Consider the following 22,324-nt stretch of genomic DNA (forward strand, 5'->3'; position numbering starts at 1 on the left):
TAGCTGATATTTGAAATATATTCTCCAACCTTTAGAGATACTAAATAAGATGATATTTTTAGTTTAATTTAAAATTTTTAAGCTTATCAGGAGTCTGTAGCATTGCATCAAATGAGAAATAGACATAAGCTAATGATTCAATGCAGAATGGTTTGATACAACCACTGTGTCCTACCCTAAGACAAGTTGGCCCACAGCTTTTGTAACTATTCTTTTACATCCAGAGTGTTGATGGTTCGGGTCTGAGCTGATTCCACACATGTTTGATCCGGGTAGAACCGGGAGACCTTGCTGATTGTGCCTTGTTAAAAAGACGGCCAGCGAGCTGTTGCAGCACAAGTTAGACATGGGGATGAAGGGTGGCACTGACGTAGCGCTGTGCTGTCAGGGTACCTCAAATCATGACCAGAGGTGACCCACATCTTGATGCACAAAGCAACCATGGTGAATTTCTCCACAAGCCACATTATGCATAAACACAAGAGCCATCTATGATCAGCAAACCAAGATTCTGAAGTGAACACAATTTGATTTCACTCGTCATCTCCCAGTTATGGCGGTGAATCCATTGGCCTGTTGATTCTACCCAATGACGCACAGAGACTGTTGACCCTAGTGGTTGTAAATATTCTAATATCTGGATCTGGAAGACAGATGCAGAGGTCATAGTATTCTTTAATTAACCGCGTGCGAGTAGGGTAAAGCCGCAATTATTTGAGAGTCGCAACTATTTGACACACCCTCTGAAAATGCTGAGAACTTCAATAGGTCAAACACCAAATGTACCTTGACGTTCATTAATAAGTACAGAGGAAACTATCCTAGTACTAGCAGAATCCATGGCTTCTTAAACTGACGGCACACGCCCATCGCATTCCTGTGCCCAAGCGTGACATCTGTCTTGCTCTTCCAGAACACCAAGCTAGGGCTGCACATGCGCATGTGTCCATTACAAACACATGGTGTTCATTACAAACAGCAACAAAACTTGTGTGTTTTCCAGCAGCCATTGTACAGCACACACAGTGGTAGAACCAGCTGGGTAAACATGCTCATCTTCAAAAAAATGAAGTGAGTGGAGTTCTGCTTGGGTTGATATGGGGCTGGGGTTGAGGAGCAGTGCCCACTCATAGTGACTCAATAATTGGGAGGTTTTTGAAAAGGTTTGTTTTCCAGTCACCAAGAAAACATTTAGTTGTTACCAAAAAACGGCTGAGTGATTTTTTTTTTTTTAGCACTTTGACTGTTTCAAGAAGCAGTAAAGACCCAAGTGGAAGTACAAAATGTGCGAAGAAAATTTGCTTAATGGGTCTCCTTAACTACTACTTCTAATAGAATTTGCCGAGCATGTGTTTGAGTCCACAGAACAGCTGAATCAAATTAGCTGGATTTAGAAAGAGCCTTCACAACAGTAGTACTTTTGTTCCAACAGTCTTGTCAAGCTTATCATCTCTACTGAAAGTTAAACAGAAAACATTCCACATAATAAGCTATATAACTAATAAAACAAATATGTCAGTCAAATGTGAGCTGCTCCAGAGAACTCTGAAGGTCACAGCTTGATGATGTCATCAATACCACAACATCTGGAAATAGAAACTATAAGATCCAGGGGTCCTCAAACCAAACTATGCCTTGAGATTTTGTCCATTGAAACCAGAAGCAGCCCTGATGGAGTCCGCCCTGCATTATGAAGAACTTAATATCCAGAATGCTGATGCAGCTCTGGGTTTGGCGCATCAGGGACCAGAAAGCTTGTAAAGGGACCACAGCGTCCCAAACCCTTGCAGCAAACCCCCAAAGGATGCATCAGGGAGTATGGTCTTAATCATTTTTCAGAACCATGAAACACATGTGGACTGGGCAATCAATTTCCCATGACCCCCTCATCGACTCTGCAAGGATAAAGCTTTGGTTCCCTGTTTCACAACCTGGGGAAAAACTACACTGCTCTTTGTTAATTCGAGCTTTGAGAGTCAGTCATAATGTCCTTTTTCCACTGCAGCTAAAAAGTGTAATTGCTCCCCTCTGTTAATTCCTTTTGAAAGGCTTCAAATAAAAACACCACCCTGGTCTGCCATGGAAAATTTGTTGTTGGCTGAGATTGAAAAGGCATGTCAATCATGACAGCCCCACAAAGTCCAATGAATGAAGCATCTCCGAGCCAGACCTGGTACCTGCCAGCTGAGACTTTTTTTTTTTTTAACTATGCATGGACTCATCCGTCTCCACAGTCCACAGATGTTTCAACACTGGAGTGGAAGACAGGCTGAAAGAGCTTCCTCCACTGATCAATGTGTCACAACAGCCCTGAGGCTGAATGAAAACCCTTTGCCATAACTTCTCTCTTTTCTTCTCTTTGACCATAACCAATCACATCGCGAACAATGAATATCTCTGATTTCTTTTAACATTTGGAAACATTTTAACCCTAAAATAAAAAGGAGTCAGGAAAACTTTTCCTGTTTTGAGTCCCTGTGCTCCGCTGCTTGAAACTGTATCTTCACCATGACATGACATCCTATGCAAATCTATACTCTCTGTGCTATCTCAAAATGTATATGCAATATGTCAAGCTAAACTTTCTCTGTACAATGCCAAATCAAACAGTGTTTGTGTTATGTGAAGCTACACTGCCACTGTGCTATGCTGAGCTAAAATAAGCTAAGTAAATATACTGTAATTGTTGCATGTTAAGTGCTGGAATACAAACAAACATCTCCAAGAATTACTGAAAACACATAAACTAGTCAATTTAAAAAAATGTTTAATCTTCCTTAGTAATCCAAACAATAATGCTATACATTGATTGTGCATAGTTAAAGGTAAATCCCTGAAGTTTTGTGGGGAAACTGGACCTCGCTTTATTAAATTTACAGGGCATGCTCCCAGCTGGCTGTGCAACATGGATGAAATAAGATTTCCCACTGTGCCTTTTGGTGAGAAAGTGGTGGTAACACCTCTTTATTACCATCCTCCTGCAGTCCTCTCAGGATGTGAGCCACTGACAGCATCGTAAAGAGTCTTTGCACGGGGTCGCAACCTCAAGGTCCCTAAAATAACTGCTGATTTTATGTAGAGGCTGCTGTCAATCCGAACTTCTGCCAAGAGTTTCAATCACAACACTCCAAAATCCCTCCAGAGACTCTGATGACTCACACCACATTTCTTCATTGGAGGAGATGCACGCTACGCAGTAAATATTATTTATTCACTGCGTAAATATCTGCCTCTGTATGAAAATGTGTATGACAAGAGCAAGGCTAAAAATCCTCCTGAAGCACATGCTCCTGCCATGCAAGCTGAGCCCAAATTATCCCTTTGCATTTTAATTTCAAACATCAAATGGGGCAAACAAATAAGCTGCTTGGTAGCAAACACGATCTCACACAGAGGGTTGCCTCTGCAGCTAAAAACGCAGAGCAGAGCAGAGGTGTGGCTGTAATTGTACGCCCCTTGCAAGCAAATACGCTGACCCAAATTTAGTCACAGTGGCTTAGTGATCCAATATTATTGGATCAATGGCTGTGGCTAAGAAGCGTCTTCCTCCTCTGCGCATCTGAAGCAGGGGTCTAATTAACGCCCGCATCAGCATATAAGAAAAGGACATGTTATCTGCTCTAATTGAGAGCAAACTGCAGTGTTTCTTGCACAACTGTAGGGGCGAAACAAACTATACAAATCAAAGCTGTTTACTTGTGCATACAGGACGTTTCATATGAGTCAGAGACACAAACAAATGATCATCAAACAGAGCCCGGGGAGGCAGCAAACATGGATACAAATGTCAGAAAAACCGTAGAAAAATACATAAATGACGAGAAAGGTTAAAGAGGTTTTGAGGATGTTTTTTCAATAACCCGTCGAGTGAAGTAGAAAAGAAAATGACTAAACTACTCAAGCACAGTATATTTTCATAGTCTAAGGAAAACTTGCTCAGGGCGGAACATTAAATCAGACTAAAGTTTTCTAGTTTCAGGTCATCTAAGATGCTAAAAATTATTTCTAGTTTTTAAATACAAGAATAATACGTGAGAGATTTTTATTTTCAAAATCAGAGATTTTTATAGCATGAGATTACCTTTTAACTGTTAATTAAAGCACAAATTACATTTTGCCTTGCAATATTCTGACAGGTTATGTCACAACATTTTGGTTAGCTGGAGCCACACTGGTGAATGTATATAAAGTTTAGCTGGTGCAGAAAATATTTAGGTATTTCACTATGTTCAAAGACTGGACAGGAAGTAATTTGACTGCTAAAATGTTTAATTATTTTTTTACTTTTTATTTTGACATCTGATTTAGCTTTATTTAAAAAATCTATGTATTTGTGGTCACTGGAAATTGTTCAAGGCGAGATTCTTGCGACTATAACCTCAGTTTGCATGTTCAAGTTTGAAACTAATAAATAAAATCTGACCATGGTTGAAAGAAAACACCTCTTCTCTCTAAAAGAATATGGAGGCACAGATTAGATTTACAATCCTGCAACCATCAGAGTTTTGAAACAATGCATGCATCTGCCAGACAGATAGTTAGACATCTGACTGTTGATGGATGACACACTTATGCTGATTTTGGTTTTCTCCAAACATGTGACTGTATTATGTTCAAACATACATCTCTAATTTGGTCTCATTTGGATGCAAACATTTACTGCCACAGCTTGGAAGTAAATTGAGGAGCAGTATCTCTCTATAGCGAGAAAGTTACTCGTTAAAATGAGAAAACCTTGTTATGACGAGATGAAAAACTCATCGAAATGACAAAATTTCTCATTTTAACGAGATAAAAGTGCACTCCTCCAACTGATTATAACTTCTTAAAAATGCATGAAAGAGCTCATTCTTTCTTTGAAATGACATTTTAAAATCCTAAGAGGTGTTGCTGTTTTACTGTTGTCCCCTTTCTTTGTCGAAAGAAAATAAATTTTGTTCATCATAAGAAACAAGTCTTGTTTTTATGAGTTTTGCATCTCGCTATAAGGAGAACCTTTTCCCGTTTAAACGAAATACTGCTGCTCAGTTGATTAAACTGTGGCAGTTTAAACCTTTCATGCAAATGAGACCTATAGTTTAAACATAAGGCAAAGTACCATGTAAATATGCCATCCATTAACTCTGTGGTGTATGAAGTTAAACGTCTGACAGATAAATCACGTCTCAAACTGAGTCATCAACAGGATGATGATCCCAAACAAAAGAGAAAAAGAGTATGTGTTGTAATGGCCCATGCAAAAGTCACAACTAATTTCTGTAAAAGGCTGTGGTGCAGAAACAAACCTTAATGAACTGAAGCAAAGTTGGAGAGATGAGTACATTTTTTTCCCACAGTGAGGTCGGAGATCGAGCGGGTCACAGAGGAAACTTCTCCCGAGTTACTGCTGCTACAGATAATTCCAGTTTATTACATCCCTGAGCAAAAATCATTTAAATATTTTCTTTGGAGACTAAGGAACAGGTGAAACAGAATCAGGCTGCACTGCTGGTCCATCTTATAACTGATTGTACTTGACAAACTGAATGTTTCCTGCAAGTTGACATTGCATCTGTGTGCAAAAAAAAAAAAAAAATATTAGAAAGGAAGGAGAAACAAACTATTTATATAATTGTCACTTTCACAAAGTCCGTACTAAGTGACCCTAGCGAAAGAAAAATGGTATTCAAGGAAGATCATAAAGGAAGAAGTGCAGCAGTGGCATTAGAAGTGATTCTGTTCCAACACACATAATTCAACTGATTTATTACTTCCTCAGCAGGACATCAAGTTGAGCAGGCGCTTTTTAAAGATGCATCAGTTGAAATTAGGTGTGTTTAAGCAGAACAACACTAAAGCTCTGCAGGGAAGAGCAGCTTCCAGGCCTGCAGAGAGAGACTCTGTCCAGCTGTACCAACGTTGGACATAGACAGTGTTTTGGCAGAGCTGGTGTTCTCACCTGGACAAGCATTACCTGCTTCAGTAGAGCATGCTGCAGAACTCACACTGATCTACACTGCAGCATCTGTCTTACCTTGTAGACCTCAGAAGTCTCTTGATAAGCTTTTTGTTTAGATTTGGAGTTTTACATTGATTCATTTCTGCATTACCTGCAAGAAGGTAAAATAAGTTCTGTAGTGATGTGAACTTTCCTTATGACACAAAGCAAATTAATTTTAAATCTAAAACTGAAACTTCTCATCCACTGAGGGAGGTGAGCTGCTGTTATGGTTGCCGACAACAAAGCTAACCAAAGGCGCTAACCTTGTGGCCATGTTATGATTAATTTACTTTAAAAAAAAAAGAAAAAAAAATTATTATCACAAAACAAACGCTGCTCCCAAAAGCAAAACTTTGTTCCAAACAGTTCACAAATCACAGCAAATTTCCAAAACAAGTTCCAGGTATATAGATTTTATTTTTATTTTTTTTTTATTACTGGAAAGATCTGCCACCACCTCGTTTATATCAAAAGTAAATCCTGTTCCCATTCCACTGAACTGTAAAACCTGCAAGTCGTCTGCAGAAACGAGAACCGATTCCAGTTTTCCAGATGGCTGTGTTTTCTGACCAACAGCTGTTTGTTTCTGCAGAGCAACACACCTAAATGGTCTGAGCAGTCCACTTTCAGGTAATAATTTACTTCTCATGTCTCACTGGCGGCACGATCCTTATAACAAACAGCAGCCATTCACCTCGCATTTACTCTACTTCACATTTACCCTTCTTCTCCTGTGTACTGACTGGCATCCATGAACTATTTAACAAACACTCCTCTGATCCGCAGTTCGCTCAACAAAAAGATAGATTGCATTTATTGTTTGTGGATGAAATGGTGAGCCTGAGCGAGGGCTCAGCCACCCTGCTGACCGCCAGCATTTCTCTAAATAAACGTACCCCCTCTGCCCCTCCCCACTTCCTCTCCTCTTCATCCTGACTGGCACACACCCGGAGACTCACAGCCACTCAGTGAAATGGGCATCCACACAAGCAAACGGGAGCTGCTCCAACACTTTCAGGCACACATATGAAAATCCACCAGCTTCCCTCTGGGGGACCATTAAGGGGAAAGTCAAGCCTGGCAATAAATGGTGCAAGGGTTTGCGGGAGGGGCGAGACGGGCAGTGGCAAAGATAGCTGTTCCAGGCTGAGTCACGAACGGGCGTGCAGCGCCACGGGCACCTGTCAGAGCTCTGCGGATGAGAGGTCTGGACAACGCCCGCCGGATGTCTGTCATCCCCTCCGTGCATATGTTTGACAACACGCCTCAAGACTAGGATCAGGATCAGATATGTTGAGTAGCTGGTAATGATTAGCATGTGTTGATTGCTCCAATTAAGTTTCTTTCCAGGCGCAGAGTCTCAGGAGGAAGGTTAACGAAAGCATTTAGCCTTTTTTGGATTTTTTTTCTCCTCTGGCTCATTATATGTGTGATATTTATCATTTTTTCCCCTCTTGCTTGTGTTAAATTGAACAAAATTCTAAGTTCAGCTGCAAATGTAATGTGCTAATTAGGGACATAACTGTTCACACAGTTGAGAATTTAAGACATGAATGATCCAGCAACATGCAGAAACTGCTAAATGCAGTGTTATTGTTTTTAAACAGAAAATAAACCACTGAAACAGGTACAGTAAAATAAAACAGCCTTATTAAAAAAGAGAGCCTTGAGACATCAAGGCAGTATTTTATCTTTTTCCTTGTTTCACATTTGTCATGTTGCAAACACAAACTTGAATGCGTTTGCTCTTCTGTCAATTCAAGACACATAATTTAACAGAGGAGTTAATTCACGTGTCCTGACCAGGGAAGCTGCACAAATTCTGTAAACAAAAAGTGAAGACAAAAAAGTTAAAAGCTTTTATATAAATTTTGCAGAGATTGAGGTTGTTTTTATGGCATGCATATCATAGAGTGACATGTTCAACTTCGGTTTGCAGAAGTACGACAACAGTGAAATCATCCAGTGCTGTGTATCATACATGTATGAAATCAGGTCAAGCACATTGTTCTATAACACACATAGGTTCATGTGTTGAATGGCATCATCTGGAGCTCAAATGACATATGGGTCATAAAACACACTGGCAGAGAGCGATAACAAATGAACAACATGGTAGGTTAGAAGGTTTGATTTTGTAGAGCAGGAATGTCTGCGCCCAGTTCTCCAACACACCTGATTCAAATGAAAGGCAGGTTGCCAGGATTCTGCAGAGCTGAATGACCGAATGGTGATGGAATTCAGTGATTTGCTTCAGGTGTGTTGGAGAAGTGAAGCATCCAAAACTTGCAGGATTGAGTCTCAGGAGGGCTGGGCAGCCCTGCTGCGGAGATATTTTAGAATCATATCACCGAGATTATTTCAGATAAAAGCGAGAGCACCTGCTATTTTGGTACCGAAAATATCAGATTCTGCAGATTGTGTCTACATTTGTAGCTCCGCCCATAAATAGTGTTTTCTCATGCAGTCCTGACACATTATGCTAACGCCGCTCTTCTTCACTTCAATTTAGCTGCATTTTTACCTAAAATTAGATCAACCAAGAAGGTCGTTCCCACTGTTCATTAACTCTTTTCTGTAGTTATTTTTTTTTTTTTTAGTTTTTACTTCTTTGTTTTAATTTTTTTATTGGTTTGATCATTTCTCTCATTTTGGATAAGCATTCCCTCCATCCCAGATTGGAGACACATTGAGTTTCTTCAATCAAATAAGAACTCATGCACATCTCTTTCCATCTTCAAAACTTTCCATCTTTTGAAAAGAAAAAATAGTTTTAATTTTTGTTAAATATGAAAAAAAAGACTCCTAAATATATTAAAAGAAAAAACTGAAAATCAATAATGAACATAAACTACAATTTTATTAAAAACAAAAACTAATTGCTCCTTTAAAAATAGCCCATTTTTTCCCCCTGACATTAGTTTTTGTAAAAAGCTCTGAGGCATCAGTTATGTTTTCTAATATCCTTAGATTGATCAATTTTAAAAAGATCAGGTGGATGGGAGCCGCAGAGACGTTCTCCTTCTGTCTGGCTCTGCAGAAAACAGAGGATTTATTTGGATCTAATTTTGGAGCTCCAGGCTGGTGCCACAGTCCTGATTCATGGAAGTACAGCTATTCAGAACGGGTGCCTGTTTAAAGCTCTCATACAATGGAAGCTGAGATTTATCTAACTGGAGAGGGGACATGTTTATCTGTCACAAACATCCTGCTGTGGGTTAAGATGAGGACAAGTTTGTTATCAAATTTAATGTTTATTTTTTTTAATCTCATTCAAGTTATCTGTTACCGGAGATAAGCTTTATTGTCCGTATTTTATTGCAAGTGACTTTCACAATCAAATAGAAGAAGTCAAATTGTACCATTTTAATCTCTGATTTGTCTCTCAAGATCAGATCTGCGGCTGAAACGAGTTTCAGATCTTCAGCTCCGTTCCTGTAACCGTATTTCAGAGGGATAGAGAAGTTGACTTTTGCACTTTAAGACCTGAACTCTGGAATAATCTCCCTCTGGATCTGATGCAAGCAGTTACTTCCACTCAGGCTTTTAAGAGCCCACTCAAGTCTCAGTGATCTGCCCTTGTCTTCACCTTAAGCCACTCATTACAGCCCTAATGCCACTTTCTACTCCATCGACTCCGACCCAGATACACTCCACTGCAAAACACGCTTGTCTTTCGATTTGCTAGCAGACACTGGGTATGTTGTGGCAAAATAAAGCTTAATATAAAAATACACACACGCACACTTTTATGTCAATGTTCGCAAAAAGGACAGGACACTTTTGAAACACGAAGGATAATGTACTTGGGTGTTTCAGAGTTGTATCTATTTATTAGAGTGCGCGGTTGTACATTTACACATTTTACAGTGTACAGTAAACATCGTAGAAAATAATTTTACACATACAACAAATCACAGCTGCTTCTATTATGTTTACAGCTTCTAAAGAGGGCAGTGATATGCCCAACAGTGGTGACTGGGAGCTTTGATGAACAGAACTTGGTGAATAACTGTAGGAGATTAAAAGGCTGCTGTACTTCTATTTAGTTATTTAGTTTTTTTTATCAAATATGTATTGAGGTTCTCAGAACAAATTTGGCTATTGCACTTCAAATTTCATTGTCTCTTTTGAATAAAGCATCACAGTAACTTCCTGTAACTGCAATCTGATGTAAATATTCAGCTCCCGCCTGCCACCAACACCAACAACTTCTGCAGAGTTTAATCACAACTATGTTGAACAGGTGTGACATCAGCACAGTAATTTGTCAAACGGACAAAGTTTTTATCTCGAAGGCGGTATATTTGTCTCACTGTAGAGCCCTGTGGTTTTCAACAACGTAACATTCTGAAAATACACTGACATTTTTATTGGAAATATATTTGCAATGTTGGAGTAGAAGCACACGAGTAAATATATTTGACAATTTTATTTATTCATTTTTTTGTCAGAGTTTTAACCTTGGTACTGTCTGATTACTTTGGTAATGTTTGATAGTTTAATGTATTTTCACAAAAACTGTATGTAGAACAGATCCACATGACTAGACACAAACTGGGTCCATATGGGTCATGGGAAGGCAGTCATCAAATAAGATCTAACTTTTTCCACAAAGTTGAGACTTTTTTTATGTATCCTACTAGAGGCTTCTGAAGAGACACGTTAATTCACACTTAATCTGGATTTGGTGTGTAATAAAGAACATGAAGGCTGTGCAAGTTAGCATAATCCCAGAAAAATAATTAGCTTCAGCAGCCGTTACTCTCTCTCTGTCTGATAACTCCTGCTGTTGTTTAGCATTTCAAATGAAATTCAAAGTCTGTCTTTTCCTTCCTATCCTCCTGCACTTCCTCCTGATGACTTGAGACTTGTTATTTAACCAAGGCAGTGATTTGGGCTTTGGCTGTTTTAATCTCATGGGAGCAACAGTATCCAGGACAGATAGACAAACTCAAGCAAAGTGAGAAAGTTACTCTTCTGTATTGGAAGACCCTCAGGGTTTATAAGATGTTTCTCCAAAGACAGCAGAGAACTGTGCAGCTGTATTAAAGTTAAAAGCATGACAATGCATGATATGTTGAGCAAGAGCACAAAGTTTGACATCTTGGAAAAGATAAATTATATCAAATAAAATTGCCATACGGTCAGAAAGATAGCATCGTCAGTCTCCAGTTTAGATTACCCATAGCTTAAAATCAGGTCCAATGTGTGTCTACATTCTTGGATGTCATCATTGACAAATTGAATAAAGTTAGGAATCTATTAAATCCAGGAAGTCCTTGACAAGCAGCTTCTCCGGACAGCAGACATAAATACTTAAATCCCCTACCTGTAAATCCAGTCTTATCCTGACACAAAATCTGCTAAAATAAAATCCCCAAAAGTTAGCACAGAAGTTGTTTTTATGTTTTAGAGGCCAATAAATTGCAGCACAAAGCTGCAATTTGAATAGTCGTTAGACGGTGGAAGCTGCTCACATTTGAAATGTGATGCACAGACTGCAGCTTGATCACCACTATGACCTGATGGAAAGTTCAAATGTGCCCAGCAGTAATTCAGAAACTAATGTGAATCAACAGTAGAAATATGGATCTCAGTTAAACAGAATCTGACAATCTGACACTGGGTCCATTGGGACGGTCACAAAACTACGCCCATTATCAGCAAACTGTATCAGTACCTGCAGACAGATGTAACTCCAGAAGTGAATAGCAATCAGAGAATAGTATGAAACTGACGTGTTGGATGACACGCATTAAGTTCAACCTAAACGAGCACTAAGTAGAGAACAGCAAGACAGCAGGCCGCATAAACACATCCCCCACTTTTTTCCCTCAATGTGTTAAATTTAGAGTTAAAGCCACTTTGGTACCCCATCTTATGGTGCAACTTGGAAAAAAATGACCTTTAAATGTTTCTGAACACTTTCTTTGACCTCAACTGGGAACAGAGACAAGGAAAGATGGGATTTTTGAGGAAAACAACAGCTGTGAGTTTCACTGCACTTACACGCTGCTGCAACATGGGTCTAAAGGGAAGAAAAGTACAACTGCTCAACAGATGGACCATAAATGCTGCATTAGATACTTTGGTGTGTTTTTACAGACCACCATGTTCCAAAGAACAGCTGAATTCATACTAATAAATTACACAAAAGAGGACTCTATTAACTAGAGTGGACTTCAGAAGGCAGACGCTGCATCTCATTCAAGCGAGGAAATTTTGTGAAATTATTTATTTGAGCTTTATCTCAGTTATTAGGTTAACAACATAACATTCCGATAAAATACACTGAAGTTTTCCCTTCGTGGAAGAAGGTAGGAACAGTTTTACAAGGCTCTAGAGGATAAATTATTTCTCTTAATAAATAATGAAAGAAATTAATGCATGTTTTCCATGTATTTTTTTATTTTTTGACAGCTGCAGTGATGGCAAAAACATCTAAGATAAACTATAGATGGGGGTCAATCCTGAATGTTTAATTTCTGACCTAAAAAAGGCACCAAAAGATTTGCCATTCAAGGAAGGCGTTGTGGGATCTCTGCATGCAACATTTTTGACCTCCTTTTCTGTATTTCACAGCTTATGTTTTTTTTTGTGTGTGTGTGGCGTACAGGCGCACAGAATTATGTTTTGGTACCACAAATCTGTCTTCACTTCAGTTTAAGCCCAATCAGGACATGAATTTTCCCTCAGCTCTGAGCAAACAGCCATGAACTCTGCAGAACCTTTGCAGCTTCATCGGACCAAACAGGCCCACAAACATTTTTAGGAGAATTTATGACTTCAACTGTGTGATGATTTCAAGAGTTTTCCCTCAAAAACACTGTTTTGCGTTTACATCTAAATATTACAGAGGTTTCTGCAAAAAAACTCCTTTGTGCATAAAGGAAACCTTGATTCTCAGTAGCAATGGAAATTAAATTAGATACACCCTGTTTAGGCGGCTTGCCTGCATTCCTTAGTGACTATTTTGGTTCCTGCACATTTCTCTTTTATTTTAGGCAGCACCTTTTACAGCTTCCAAAACCTGTCAAGTGTTTTGGTGAAGATAACTCAAAATGTCTTAGCTGTAAACATCCAAACGTTAAGATTTAAGAATACAAGCTTGTGAGTGTTATTAATGATGTTGTGGTACAATGGCTTAAATTGCACAGTTTGTAAAGGACGTCAAGCTGTCAGAGGAAGACTATTTCTACCTCACATTCATCTGCCATCATAACCCCCGTAGTGAAATACATCAATCCGTCACTTAAGCCCAACAAGGAGTTTATCTAAAGCTCTATTAGCTTTGTACGTCCCAAAACAGACACGTCCTCTTGGCGACAATGGACCATTTTTGTTGAACTTTCAGTTTCTTGTTTCCGTAAACAAGAGCAACAAAAATTCTGATGACCAGAAAAACCCAAAACAAACAAAAACAATCGTGAAAGCACCATGGTGTTAGTATCTCTAGGCAGACAATGCTTTTTTAAAGTTCACAAGTCTTTAAGTCAAAACTAGGGGAAAATTATTTAAAAGCTTGACGGCACTTGAAGATTAACCAGATGTAGCCAATTATTTAATCCTGTAAGTCCATTTTGAAATATATACTTATATATTATCTATGTGTTATACAAGAAAATATTTGAGATAGCAAAAAATGTGTTTCTTTCCAAAATGCTGCCACCAAAGAACGCTTCCAGAAAACATTACAAGCTACTTACAACTGCTTTCATTAGACAGAGGGTAACTGCATGGCTTCTGGCTGTTTTCATTGAAAACAACTTCCTGGGTGTTAAATACCATCAGCAACTATAGAGGCGGATATTATGACCCTGTTCTGGAGTCTGATTTGTTTGGTTTATCCAACCAACAACAAATGACTCTCCAAATAGAAATACTTTCAGTAACCTTTGGAAAAGATGCAGTTTTTCCAAAATAACACTTGAATTATATTTACAGAATTATGTGAGATTTCATCTTAAGTTTAGACACAAGGTGTTATTGCTGACCTTAGGTGATGACTGTGACAGCTGCTATGAGGAAGCTGTGGTGTTTAGTTGAACCATGAGAGTAAACATGGTTCGACATTTTTTTAAACATGCAGTGTCTTTGGGAATTTTCCATTGCTATGCACAGCTTTCAAGATTCAAGATTTAATGGCCTTTGTTTTCTGGTCATCTCACAAACTTTAAATGGGATTTTGCAGGTCAATCAGTGACGTTCATGTTACTCTCCTGGTGGCATTTATGTAGTGGAGAATGAGAATTTTGAGTCGTCTTCATTTAGAAAGACAAAGTGACAACTGCAGCTTGGTTTTGTTACTGAAAACCTCAGATGTTCTGTAAAAATCCTCAAATATTCTCCTTTGGTTGGGACTTCTTTCTTCTTAACAATATTCCCAGTTCTAGTCACTTTAGGCCCATAATAGTCCTTTACTGTGGATACCACACGATCTTAAGAGACATTTCTCTCTAGGTTTCTTTCTAGGATCTCTGAAAACTTCTGCATCCTGCAACCTTGTGTTGAGAGACTCTCCGTTTTACCTTGATTTTACAAGGTTTGAGCAGTACAATGTAAAAGCACATCACTGTGCAAAAGTGCAGCATCTGATTCTGCCATTCTTCACTGGAAGCCATACAGAGTGTATCCATTTTAATGACTATACCCTTTCTCGTCCATTAAAATCATGCTGGTTAAGTTAAAAGGCTACTTTAAGTCTGAAACTGCCAGGTGTTTGAATCATTTTTGGCTAAACTGCCTAAGATGACTAAATATGAAAGAAGATTGCAGCTTCTTATCTTTCCATTCATGCATTTCCCCTCATCAACTGCATGTTGCAACAGGAGATCATTTTCTGATGCTGAGATCTGCCAATCAATATGAATTCATCATCTGTGATGCGTCATACTGAAACAATCTATTTCTTGTAATTACTCTGCACCGAAAAACCCCTATCAATCAAATTTAAAATTTGCAGTGTTTACCACATAAATCCAGCATTAAACCCATTTCATCTTATTAAACAGAACATACAACTGCGACTGATGAGGATGTGGTTAGCACTTAAATTAAAATCTTCTGCATGACTCCACCACTGAAAACCCTGACTCATCTGCTCCTTTTTAAAACGCACACTCTTGAGTGTTGTCTGAGTAACATCAATCTCAGAGAAAGTTTTGCAGCCTTTTGTTAAGTGTTCAAGATGTTAAAAAAATCCAACAACCAGCTCAAGGGAACAGAACGGGAGACCTTGGGCAAAAATAATGTATTCACACGTCACTGAAAGAAGAGAAAGGTTGTCAGGATGGCGCTTTAGCAGCACTTTGAGAAGAAACCAAAAAATATATATATTTTTTTGTCAAATATTCTTCTTTCACTTGCCTTTACAACATATTAAATAAGTGAGGTTTTAATTAACCACTACAGTTGCTGCAGGTATGATTTATTAATTCTCTGCAATTTATCATGATTTTAAGTATTTAAACCACTGAGGCGTTAATCATGCGTACTGGACAGCTTTCAAGCAACATTCTCGGCTTTTGACCTTTATTTCTAAAGTCAACCATTGGGCAATTTTTCTGGGCTGTTAGGTCATTTGCGAGAGAAGATTACTCTAATCCTGAATGTGCAACAAACCTCACAAGAGTCAAATTACTGATGATCTGCGATTGACTTCCAGGCTGGCTCACTTTCTCTCTGGAGAGGCTCCTCAAGGTTCAGAAGTTCAGACTTTCAAAATACAAAGAAATGTTTGCTTTCATTTCATTTGGTTAATTTTTTGTTTACTTTAAGACAGAGAGCTGCCGTGGCCTAAATACAGGCAGACTGCTGGTTGTTAAGCAAGCCATTTGTTAATACATTTATTACTGCTTTAGCAGCTTTATAGTTAGAAACTATAAAGCAGGACAAATGCAGGGTAAATTCAGCATTTTACAATGAATCGTGACAATGGCAGACGTTGTGATTTTATTGTTGGTTTACACAAGCACATTTCTGGTCTTGAAAGAAATGCTTTGTGTCTTCTTGCTCAGAAAAGAGCAGGTTCTGATATAAATCCATTTTGGAGGGCTAAAAATGTCAGTCAGCCCACAGGGGGTATATTTAACACAAATTTTAAGTTTTCATTGTTAGAAAATGAATAAAATTGACACTTTAATTTGTTTGCACTTGATGAAAAGCAGTAAACTGCCCATGTTTGATTTTTTTTCCAGTGCAAATAATCCTGAAAATAGGAATTAAAACTTTGATAAAACAAAAACTTTTTCTTGTTTTCAGACTTCTTACTGATTTTTTTAATTAAAAAAGTGTGTTCTTTTTCTCTGTGTAATTCTGATTTGTCATTTTATATTTCTTCAGCAGCTGAAAACTATTTCATATTATGCATATTATTTTATTTTTATGACTTCACTGTGACTCTCAGGCAGTTTTCTCAACACCAACAACGGAAAGACCAAGGTCACATTTAATAACTTTGTGAGGAACACATCCCATTATTAAAAGCTAATTACTTGAAATATAACCTTTTCAACTTTTCATGTGACTGGATGAACACATTTATGAAGCGCAGCATTCAGTCTTTGTAAATAGTTATAGTGAGTTTGGCCATGAAAGGTTTTAAACAGAGACTTACGCAACTTAAAAATAAGCTTACTCAAACTTCAAAATACGCAAAGATTTCAACAAAAATAAAAACACAAAGTTTTCAAGGTTTCTGTCAAAGACCATGAGAAAGGTAACCGAATATTCTTGATGTGAGAAATGTTCCCTCTTTCTTAAAGTAAAGCTCTGGCAACTTTACTGAACAGGAGCACCAGCATGTGAAAGTAAGCAACCTCTCAACTTACAAGGTAAACATACAGATTTGTGAGGAGAGGACGAAAAGAATTAAATGTAGATGTCCAGTATAGTGCAGTTTGCTTATATTTTATCCTGTCTTAGGTGCAATAAAAAAAGAAGAAACAATAACAGCTTTTGCCTATAAAATAGCTTATTTTGCTGAGTAAAACATACTTTTCATACTTTGTTTTTCACAGTTTATTGATTTAATCACGAAAGAGCTGAATTACTTATTCAAACTTTCATGCACAGAAACTTTACTATACGCATAGAGAGATTTTAAAGCTGTTTACTGAAAAAAAAAGTGAATCAGAGCTCAATAAAAATAAAAAGCCCATCGCACAAAGCTGGTAAAACAGATGAAATAAAATAAAGTGTACAACATTATCAGTTTATATGTTTTGTTTTTCTTTTCGATGCAAAATTCTTTAATAGTTCATTTCCCCAAAAAGACTCAACCATCAAGACTCAAGATGGTTTCCTTCCTGTCACATCATGAGTCACAGAATAAAAGTTTAAATCTGTTTTTTTTCCCCAAGTAATTATACTTATGCATATTTAATGTTTGTAAACATAAATCATAATTACTTACAAGGGTATGTAATTTATGAAAAATACTTTGAAGATTAACAAAAAAGTAAATACCTGGCTTCATGCTTAGCCAAGCTAAGTTCACTTATCTAACAAAGTAGGTCATAACGGTTATTCAGACTTCACTCACCTCTTGGAAACTCTATTAATCTGATTTGTTTCTAGCTGAAACAAAGAAAAAGAGTGAAGTGTTCAACTTCTCTCTTCCATAATTACACAATTCCAGAACAACAGACAACAAATTATGTCTGATTGGAAACATCAGTCACTCGTAAAGCTCATATAGCTGTTAAATTTGGCCTGGATTACTCTGAGGAAGGAAAAAAAAAAGTTCTGTTGGACAGACTTGGAAGTAAAAAGTTGAGATTAGTCTTTCGGTCCCACCTGGGACAGAGTGTCAGTCTAACAGAAAATAAGTGAGGCTTTTGCTAGCTGGAATCAGGTGAGGAAAAACGTCGAGCAGACACAGATTTCTGAGCGTTTGCACAGAAAAGTTCTCCTCTGAGGTGTTGATGCATATTAACATTCCTCAACAAGGAATGTTGAGATAAAACCTTTTTTTTCCAGGCTCGATGATCAGATCGGGTTTTTTAAACAGAACACCTGGATTAATCAGATCCTTGAATGATACCACTCTACTAAACACTGATAAGGAGAATATCAGCCATTAAAAATAACCAATTGCTGGATATTTGTAGCTGATTTTGCATCTCGAATAATTTATACTTTGAGTGACATTCTAGTTGATTTGTGACTTTGAACAAGTTTGGCTTTAAAGTTCAAATGAAACACACTATTATCCCAGAGCAACGCTCACAGCTATCAAATCACACATGCAGAGATTTTTTTTCTCAGAAAAAAAAAAAACAATCTTGGAATAGAGATATTTGAACATGGCTTCAGGGTGAGGTATGATGATGTGTTAAAGCTGTTGTATTTTTCTCCACACAAACTAAACCTCTGCTTTTATGGAGTTGCTCGGCCATCCGGATCGTCAGTAAATCAGATGTGTTTGACCAGATGCACTTGGCTGCTTCTGCTTGACCCACATTTTAACTTTAGGAATCAGTTTTTCTGCTTACCGCATTTATTTGAACAAGAATGAAATGCCATGCACTTTCCTTTCAAAAATCTAGCTGCAGAAAAGTCTTGCATTATTGCAATTTTTTTCTGTCTGGATACACAAAACAATTTTGTTGCACATTACGATACTTTTCCAATTGTATCACGGAAATAGTTTATATCTTAGTTGTTTCCAAACTCTGCAGCATTTTCCAACTTCAGAGCAGCACAGATACCTTAAAGTCATTGTTTGTTTTTTTTCCTGTGATTCAACTCCTCTGATTTTCCTTCACCCTTTGCACCCTCAGCTTAGTTTTGCACTCCAGCTGGCTGTGGTTTTCAAAGAAAAAAGATAGAAAAACTCACTTATGTTTTACGTCACAAAGAAAAGAGAGGAGTGTGAATGTCCTTCAGAAAGTGGTAGAGACTAAACCAAGATAAAGACACCAACATTGGTCATACATTCCCATTAAACAGCAGGTCATTTAAACATTTAGGCTGCATTTATTTGTCATCTCAAAGAAGAAGCAAACAAACAGATGACTAACTCAACCAAGACATGTGAGTGATGTCCACAAGTCTGATGTTATCCTTGGGTACAATTTCCAGACTCCTATGGAAAGCCACTTTCTTCTTTTCAAACAATTATATGCAAGTGCAAACAGAATAGGAAAGTGTTTCAGAAATGAAAGGCTTTTATTACGTTGATAAAAAAAAGAAAAAAAAAGACTAAATTCAGGGCAGAACTGTGGTAAATATTTTAGTAGACTAGAACAAATGCAGAGTTTTGAAACATGGGACGCAAATGAACCAGGTGACAGACAAAAAAGTAGAGAGAGATTCCAGCAACAGACAATGAATATCCAGGAGCTTCAATAGAGTGTGAGCGCTGACAAGAGGCAGGTGGCTGATTAGAAACATGGTGCAGTTGGGAGAGAAGGCAAACAGGCAGACTGAGGCAATAGGAATGATAAATAAATACAGAAAGGCTGAACGAGGACAGAAAGAAGTAACGAATGAAGGGAGAAGAATATTATAGCAATCAAAGAGAAAATAACAAACACCAAAAGATTGTAGACATTAAATAAATAAAAGTACATCTAAGACAAGACCTTTAAAGCAATACTAATGAATTGAATATGTCAAAATCTGTTGAGCAATAATCAAAAATCATGAACTGAATTATAAAAACCTTTCGAATGCCCGTCAATAAAACACAGACATAATATCTGAAATATAACGATGGGAATCCATGCAGTCGTTCATTGAACCATGCAGATCCAGATGTTGTAGATTTGTATATTGTGAATGGTAACTACAGTTACCCCAGTTCACAAAAGGTCCTGTGTTTGGGTCCTTTTTCCATATTATTGTCCATATATAAAGAGTAGTAAAAGAAGAATGTGCAGTAGTTTCTGTTTTACAGAAGCAGGTAAATCCCATTCAGGACCACAATTTTTCATGATGATATACACACAGAGATGTGAAGTGAGAAAAAAAAAACAGCTTGTGACAGCTGATAAATGTATATCTGAATTATTAATTTTGAGAAGAAATTTTCTCTCAGACAGCATCAAATTAAATTTGCAAAGTTGATGCAGCATGGTAGCTTCAGTTAGAACGACTTTAGTCTGAACATTTTTACAAGCAAGTTCAAAAAAAGTTCAACCCCACAAGCTCTAAAAATAAATGGAAATTAGACAATTCTGCACTAGAATTTTAAATTGTTTTTTTTTATTGAAAACAATAAAGAAGGTGATAAATTATTAAACCTAACCACATATTCTGTAGCAAACCTCAAATCTCTCATCATATAAAAACTCAATGAAGAAACAAACTGCCCATGGTTTATGTGCAACAGACTAATGCAATTTCTTCAGAAGAACTTTGGCTATAAATAGAAGAGGAATAATTAGATTTTTAATTCCTAACTTGATTTTCTTTCTATTGACACAATAACAAACACAAATGAGTGAAGAGACCTCAGAGACCTCAGAGACTTATCAGGCTTAAATGCTTCAGACGTCAGTAATTCAGCTTCAATTTTAAGATATGGCCTTTTCCTCCTTTCGCCATTTAGGACTGACAGAAACACTTTTTCATAGTTGGTTTTTCTTTTGTACTTCTTCAGTCATGTTGATTTGATCTCCTATGAGCAATTCCAGCTTCAATAACCCATGATCTGTTTTCTTTATCTTTTTTAAATTCCACATGTCTTCTCACTAATTTATATGCTCATGGTAATTTCTGGACACAAAAACAGGATTTGGCCATAGAGTAAAAGTGGAGAGAAGAGGGTGTTAGAGAGGCCGATTTATCGTGCTGTGAAATTTGCAAATTTCTTGGGTTTTTACTTTCTTGTCATACTTAAGTGTTTCAGATCCACAAACACATTTTTATATCAGAGAAAGATCAGTGAAGCAAAAACAAAATGCCGTTCTTAAATTATTTTTTATTCATTAATGGGAAAAAAAATGTTAACCAACCTAAGCTGCTCCAAAATAATGAAAAAAAAAACCAAAACAAAACAATGTTAAATCATGGTTTAAAGGGAATATTTGAAACTTCAACAGGTGAAACTACAAAAGCCACAACCAGGGCAGCAGGTTCAAGAAATCACCTAAACACAACTTGTATGACAGCATGAAGTAGGTGGAAAGATCGCAAAATTAACATGTCAGACCCTTACCCATCTGTTCTTGAACTTCTTTGCATCACGAATGAAGTGATCTAAAACTTTCAAGAAAGAACTAAGAACTAAGTTATATAGATTACTAAATAAGTGTAAAAACAGATGAGAAACAAACAAATTGTCATCTATTGTAACAAGTCTTTGGGACTCCAGTTGATCTCAGCGAGGTAAACATCATACAGACAGTAAAACATGGTGGTAGTGTGATGATTATCTGGGAATGCTTTAGCCCCTGGATGAATTGGGGTGATTGACAGAACTATGACTTATAAGAATATATAGTATTCATATGACTTTAAGCTAAAACACTCTTGAATTATGCAGAAGGACAAGGAGTCAAAGAAGTCCACTTCTGACTGAGGGTTTTCAAGTGGTATAGTCAAAGTCTGGACTTTTAAATGTATATTAAATGCTGTAAGGTGATCTTAAACAGGCAATCTATGCTAAAAAAACAACTTCAATGTAACTAAATAAAAACCATTCTACATGAACAGGAGCTCATAGTGATGCAAAAGTAGCAGTGGCAGTTTTCACAAGCCTTTGATGACATTATTTACCAACATAATCAATTATGAGGTTAATGAGCCTTTGACTTTTACATAGGTATATACAGTTGGTTTGAATAGCTTATTTTCCTTAGTGAATAAAATCATAGTACCAAAACTCTATTTTGGATTTACTTGGATGTTTGCCTGACATTAAATTTAGTTTGATCATCTGAAAGATTTAAGCACAACAAAATGAAACATTTGTGAAGGGGTACGAACTTTTCCACAGCACTGTGAATCTTGGATTTAATCTGCTGTGCTTGATTTTTACTGGGAGGATGTGACAGCCAGGACTTACTGGTGGTGTTGTATCTGACACCTAAAAACATCTTGGGGCAGGGCCGGGACACCATCTGGCCAGCGCTGCTCCTTGGCCAGCAGGTACCAATGCCATCGATGGAGGTTTCGCAGTAGATTCCTGAGCCTGAATGATGAGCAGAAAACAAAAGGCCGCAGCAGTTGTTCATACATTTCCGACTACAAATAGACATCACGAAACCCTGACAATGCAGCAGTAGTGTTGGAAATAAGCCATGGAGCTGAACATCGCGCTCGTGTGTGCACAGGTTTTAATGATTACTCCTGTGCTTTGTTTCGCTGAGCTGAGGACATCGTCTCCGGTGCCCG

The 22,324-nt window shown here is 37.6% G+C and overlaps 1 protein-coding gene across 1 annotated transcript in view; it reads right to left on the minus strand.

Annotated features, from left to right (window-relative positions):
• LOC129368025 (corticotropin-releasing factor receptor 1-like) overlaps positions 1-22,324 on the minus strand; it is a 78,901-nt gene that overhangs the window by 37,859 nt on the left and 18,718 nt on the right. The window contains exon 4 of the mRNA XM_055042788.1: positions 21,996-22,121. Within this exon, the coding sequence (XP_054898763.1) occupies positions 21,996-22,121 (126 nt within the window). The remainder of the gene's footprint in view (positions 1-21,995; positions 22,122-22,324) is intronic.

This window comes from Poeciliopsis prolifica, unplaced genomic scaffold (genome assembly GCF_027474105.1).
Source record: "Poeciliopsis prolifica strain line A6 unplaced genomic scaffold, Auburn_PproV2 SCAFFOLD018, whole genome shotgun sequence".
In the NCBI taxonomy this organism is placed as follows: domain Eukaryota; kingdom Metazoa; phylum Chordata; class Actinopteri; order Cyprinodontiformes; family Poeciliidae; genus Poeciliopsis; species Poeciliopsis prolifica.